This window comes from Lagenorhynchus albirostris, chromosome 10 (assembly GCF_949774975.1).
Source record: "Lagenorhynchus albirostris chromosome 10, mLagAlb1.1, whole genome shotgun sequence".
Lineage (NCBI taxonomy): Eukaryota > Metazoa > Chordata > Mammalia > Artiodactyla > Delphinidae > Lagenorhynchus > Lagenorhynchus albirostris.
The window spans coordinates 47,541,978-47,548,284 of NC_083104.1; the positions used below are offsets into that span (position 1 = coordinate 47,541,978).

The window sequence follows — 6,307 nt, forward strand, 5'->3', positions numbered from 1 at the left end:
AACCAGCACTCCTCAAATTTTGCTTCTCCAATCGGTGACTTCCAGGCACGCAGGAAGAGCAAAAACGAGGTGGCTCAAATTCCGGTTTCTTTTATCTGCATTTTCAACCCACCATATTAGTGATATAACTTCACTGCAATGGAGAGGCAAAGAGCAAAGCAGAGGCTCCCATCAGAACAGGGCTCCAGGCCCAGACTCCTGTGTCCGGGAGTACAGGTTGGAGGGAGGAGGTAAAGATGGTGACCATTTGTCCCAACCCCCTATTTCCCCCTCCACCGTCTGGTTGGAACTGCCTTTCTGGCAAGACCCCATGTGTGGGATGGATGGTGCCACCCAGCAGAGCTTGACACTTCCCCGGGAATTAGATACGCATCCCAGGCTGTGTTTTCTTCAGGGTACAGAAGCCACTGGAGCTTTGGCCTGACCCTCCCAACCCCATCCTATGCCGGGAGGGCTCTCCTGGCTGCGGCTGCCAACTTGGCCCTGCTTGCCAAACCTCAGGCAGGGAGTGGGGCAGAGCTGGGGAAGGGACTGGCAAAGCTAGAACAGGTCCAGTTCTGGGGGCCCCTCAGGAGTAGCAATTATCCTGGTCCCAACCCCAAGCCTGGCTCTCTACTCACTTGCCACCTCCCCAAGTTATGGCCTTGGCCCATCCGAAGCCCCTGACATCCTCAGTGGGACCTCCAGACAGCGACTCTTGCCGGTTACCCCCACTGCCACTGCCCTGTGCTCCGGCTCAGCCCCCTGAAGTATTTCCCCGGCAGCCTGTGCGGCGGAAGTTCATCCTTTACCCCCAGTCCTCCAGTATGAGTCAGGGTTAGGCCGATAAAAAAGAAATCATCCTTGTTACATTAACAGAAAGAAGTTAGTACAGGGAATCGGTTAAACAGGCACTGGAGGACTGAAAAAGCTTTGGCCAGACACATCCAGTGCTGCCTTCGGCTGGCCTCTAGTTTCAGGGTCTCAGGTCCCCTGCAGCCCATGAGGCAGCCCTTGGCTCCTATCATACCTGCCTGTGATGTCCACACACTCTGGCCCTGTGGCCCCGTGGGTCACCCGGATGTGGCAACAGGCATCTTCCTTTCTCGCTGGTCCTGAGCGAGCAGGCCTGCTTGGGATGGATCTGAGCCTGACTGGGCAGGTCACAAGCCACCATTCTGAAGGCCTCTGCCCCTGGAGTTAAAGAGTCTGGCGACTGAGCACTAAGAGAAGAGCCCAAGGGGCATGTTTGGATCTCAGGGTTCAAGCATGGCCACAGGGCCTGAAATCAGAGTGTTTGGGAACCGTTTGCTCTGTGGCATTTTAAAGATGGTCACTGGCAGGACTTTCCAGCTGCTCTGGCTTCAGAACCTGGAAGCCCTCTGTGAGTCCTCTCAGCTCAGGAGTACTGAGGCTGAGTGCAATGCAGATTCCACTTCCTCAGGAGGACCTCTCAACAGAGGCTCTCATGGGCTGCCACCTTTGGGCTTCCTAGCAAATCGCCAAGTCTGCTGGTAAGATGGGCTGGGAGAGGAGAGGGACAGGAATCCCTGTATTTACCTGGACCCACATCAGGACTGGAGAAGTCACTGTCAGCCCATCCTCGTGAACATGAACTCCACCCTGAGTCCTACAAGCAGAAGAGAGAATGTGGGATAGAGCCTCAGGCGGAGGCCCAGTGATGGCAGACCCTGGATCCCTCCCACAGAAGGAGAAGCACCCTCCCACCCCCGCAGCCCTGTGTGGGAACTCTAGATTGAACAGGGAAGATGCTGGGCAAGATGGAGAGAGAAGGCATGGAAATTGCCCGGTGTGGCCCAGAGGTGGCAATTCTCGGAAAGCACCAGCAAAAACAAGCCTTCTCAGTGTAAGGGGTTCACCCTGCAAGGCGGTCACTTGGAGCAGTGGGCATGAAAGGACTGGAGAAATTTGGGGTTGGAGTAGAAGCCCTTCCAAATCCACTTCATAATCTTGGAGTGAGGAGGCCTTTTAAACAATGACTCAAAACCAAGAAGCAACAGAAAAAGAGACTGAGAAATTCAATGACATAAAAAACAAAAACTCAAATATGGCAACAATAGCAATAACCCCAGCAGAAGAAAAGAAATAATTAAAATTAGAACACGAGTCAATGAAAATGAAAAGAGAAAATCAATGAAACCTAAAGCTGATCCTTTGAAAAGATCAATAAAATTGATAAATCTCTAGCCAGGCTCATCAAGAGAAAAAAGAGAGAAGACACAAATTCCCAACATCAGAAATGATAGAAGGGTCATAACTACTGATCCCATAGGCATCAAAGGACAATAAAGGAATATTATGAACAACTCTATGGCCACAAACCTGATAGGTTAGATGAAATGGACCAGTTCCTTGAAAGACACAAACTACCAAAACTCTAACGTGGGTGGCCTGCAGTAATATAAAATATGAAAGCAAGGGCTTCCCTGGTGGCGCAGTGGTTAAGAATCTGCCTGCCAATGCAGGGGACACGGGTTCGAGCCCTGGTCTGGGAAGATCCCACATGCTGCGGAGCAACTAAGCCCATGTGCCACAACTACTGAGCCTGCACTCTAGAGTCCGCAAGCCACAACTACTGAAGCCCCTGTGCCTAGAGCCCGTGCTCTGCAACAAGAGAAGCCACCGCAATGAGAAGCCCACACACCACAACAAAGAGTAGCCCCAGCTTGCGGCTACTAGAGAAAGTCCGTGTTCAGTAATGAAGACCCAATGCAGCCAAAAATAAATAAATAAAATAAATTAAAAAAATATATATGAAAGCAAGGTGGCTTCCAACCTCAGCTCAAAGGAGACACATCAGCTGAGGGAGAAATAGATGGCAACACAGGTGATGGGCAGTGAGAGGGAAAGGCCAGCAGAGAAGGCTTCAAGAAGGAAGTGACATCTAAAATAGACATGGAGGGAAACTTCTACCAGGACCTCTCTGAGACACCTCAAAATCAACAAATCCACAGCTGTTATGGACTGAATTGTGTCTCCCAAAATTCATAAGTTGAAGGACTTCCCTGGTGGTCCAGTGGTTAAGACTCCATGCTTCCACTGCTGGGTGCACAGGTTCGACCCCTGGTCGGGGAACTAAGATCCCACATGCCACACAGCGTGGCCAAAAAAAAAAGAAAGTTTCTTGAACTGAATAAAAATGAAAATACAACATATCAACTTAAAAAAAAAAGATCAGGACATAGATAACATAACTGGGAGACACCAGGGGTGCACTCACACAGAGAGACAACCATGTGAGAGGCAGCAAGAAGGCAGCCATCTGGAAACGAAGGAGAGAGACCTCAGAGGAAAGCAAGGCTGCCAGCACCTTGAAATTGGACTTCCAGACTCCAGACCCATGAGAGCATAAATGTCTGTTATTTAAACCACCCAGTCTGTGGTATTTTGTTCTGGAAGCCCTACCAAACTAATACAAAACCTAAACTCATGATCTTTCTTCTGGAAACCAATTCTCTTTCATAGTCTACCATCCACCCTGAATGCCAGCCAGAAGCCTCACCTTCACATCTCACATTCAATTCTGTACCAAGACCTGTCAATTTTACTACCCAGCTCTCTCTCCTCCAGTCAACATCATTTCTCATCCAGATGATCCTGAAAAACCTCCTCAGTAGTTTTCCAACCTGTATTCTGGCCACATCCCACCTGCTTTCCCACTGCACCAGAGAGATCTTTTCAAAACACAAATAAAACCATGTCATGCCTCTCCGGCCCCCCCATTCCTATGGCCCTTCAGTGGGTGACCATAGTTTATTTTAGGATAAAGATAAACTCTATTCCATGGCCTATATGGCCCAACCCAGCTTCCACCTCCCTCTCTGCTCCCCAGCCACTTGGCCTTCTTCAGTTCCATTAATGAGCAGTGCTCCTTGCCACAGGGCCTTTGCACATGCTGTTCCTTCTGCGTGGAAAGCTCTCTACCTTCTATCACCTGGCTAACCCCACTCATTCAGATCTTGGCTTAAGCACTACTTCCTTAGGAACATTCCCTAAACTACTCTCACAAGTCTAGGTCACGTTCCTTTACAATAAGCACTTGAAGAAGTGAGTTTCTTTCCTTCAATGGCCTTCTCTGAGTTTATAGACAAACATTCTTTTGGTTTTTTTTTCTTTAATCAATCAGTCTTTGATTGATATCAATCCCCCCCACTCAATGGGAAGCTCTGGGAAAGCAAGGACAATGTCTCTTTTTCGTTTACCATCCCAGCGCCCAGAATAGTGCTTGGTACAAAGTAAGTCTCAACTGATACCTACTATACATATATGAAGCAATGAGTGGAACTGGAAAGGAATGCAGAAGCGTGCATTCTAGGCATAGAAGAAAGATGCTGAGAGATTTATTAAGACAACCCCTCCTGCAGTTTGAGGAAACCAGAACAGTGTGGTTCATAAACGTAAAAGGTTGAAGGAGGGGGAGTTCCCTGGTGGTCCAGCGGTTAGGACTCACGCTTTCACTTGGTGGGGGTGGTGCCCAGGTTCAATCCCTGGTGGGGGAACTACAGTCCCGCAAGCTGCACACGGTACAGCCAAAAAAAAGGTTCAGGGAGGACCTCAAAACCAACCCCCAACACACACATGCACACTAGGTACATACCCAAATTCTAGAAGGTCTCTGTCAAAATGCACACTGTCCTCATAGAAGACATTCAGCTCTGCATCAACTGCAACAACTTTTACCTGGAAGGCATTAAAAAAAAAACAATGTATAGAATTTTCCTCAGCTTCTACACTGGTCCAGGGATATGAACATCACCAAGTGAAGCCCAGCCCCCTAGAAGTGGTTCAGTCTGGAGACCTCCTTGAGGCTGGGGTGCATCATTGTAACCATGGGAACAGAGGCCTCATCTGGGGACATATCCAAAGACTTAATAAAATGGAGAAGCTGAGGCTAAGGAGAAACACCCATGTAGCTCAGGGAATTTTTGCCCTTCAAACAGCCAAAGCCAAGATGCTCTAGAGGTAGATGTCCACAGATAAGCTGGTTCCTGTGCCAGGCAAGGAGGTCTGAGAAAGTCCTAGAGGGGAAGGCATGGGAGGCAAGGTTTTGAGATGTCTCTTGGAGGTCCACGCTTGCAGAGATCTGAGAGGCAAGGTCCCTGGTCTGTTCCCACAGGCCATGGTCAAGGACCAGAGACACATGGAGCAGACCTCCCAATGGAGCAGACCTCCAAACTCAAGGATACAACTCCTTTCCTGGACAGATGGAGAAACAGGCCTAGCAGGACAACCTGACTTATCCAAGGTCCCACAGGACTTTGATCAGGGATTGGCCTTGCTCCCTTGACCCATCCGAGGAGGGGGATTTCACTGCAACTGTGTTGATTTCCCAAGTTAAGGAGGAGCCAGCCCCTTGGCACCCCAAGCCCAGTTTGAAGACAAATTTTGACTCTGCTTGCCTGTCTGACTGGCCCTGAGAGCAGCACAGCTGGGCACGTTGACCCGAGCACGCTGGTGCCAACCAAGGGCTGTCACAGGGCGGAACAAAGTTCAGGTGTACACTGTGCCCATTTCACTTAAAAAAAAAAAAAAAAGCTTCTAGCGGTGATCGGGTTGCAGTTCACTAGTTCTGCCTGCGTGTCTACCCGTCTGTCTGGTCCCCTGTTTACAGTAGCTGAGCTCCTTCGGGTCCCTGTCAATCTGTGCCCATGACGGCGCGCGAGCCCTTCGGGTCCCCCCCAGCCTTCCGGGCATTTCCCCGCCACGTACCCGTGGGTCCCTCGGGAGCGTGGGGGTGGACGCCCTTTCTGGGAGTTCCGGGGTCCAGGCCGGGAGGAGGCGCCGGGTCCCCGAGAAGCCCGAGAGGGAGGCGCGCCCGCGGCGCGGCCCAGGGTTCCAGGCGCCCGGGTCCCCCGACAGCCCGCTCGGCGTCGCGAAAGAGGCGGCCCCGCCCGGCCGACCGCGGGCCCGCGCCGATACCTGCTGCGTGCTGAAGTCCCAGCCCAGGCAGCAGCGGCGACCGGCGTGCTCGGCCATGGCCACGGAGGTTCCAGGAAGCGTGTCGCTCTGCCGGTCCTTCCCGCCGCCGGACTGCCCCCGCGCCCCAACGCTCCGATGCGCCGGGGTCCGCCCCTCGCCCCGCCCGGCCGGACTCCGGGACCCGAGGCCCCCGCGGCCTTGAGCTCTGGCGCCGCCTGCTGGTGAACAGGGCGGGGACGCACCGCGGCTCGGCCTCCGCCTGCGCTTTGCACCTGGGCGACCTACGGGTTTCCCCTGCGCAGCCCGCTCCCTCCAATCCCGCCCCGCCCCGCTTCCCATCCAAATGTGCTCCCTGCACAGGCCTGGCCCTAACGCTGCCTGCCTTCTC

At 52.2% G+C, this 6,307-nt stretch overlaps 1 protein-coding gene across 1 annotated transcript in view; it reads right to left on the reverse strand.

Annotated features, from left to right (window-relative positions):
- XYLB (xylulokinase) overlaps window positions 1-6,056 on the reverse strand; it is a 43,659-nt gene extending 37,603 nt beyond the window's left edge. Inside the window, exons 1-3 of the mRNA XM_060162327.1 lie at window positions 5,920-6,056; window positions 4,598-4,680; window positions 1,540-1,609 (exon numbers count right to left, since the gene is read on the reverse strand). Of these exons, the coding sequence (XP_060018310.1) occupies window positions 1,540-1,609; window positions 4,598-4,680; window positions 5,920-5,976 (210 nt within the window). The 5' untranslated portion in view covers window positions 5,977-6,056. The remainder of the gene's footprint in view (window positions 1-1,539; window positions 1,610-4,597; window positions 4,681-5,919) is intronic.
- Window positions 6,057-6,307: the final 251 nt, after the last annotated feature.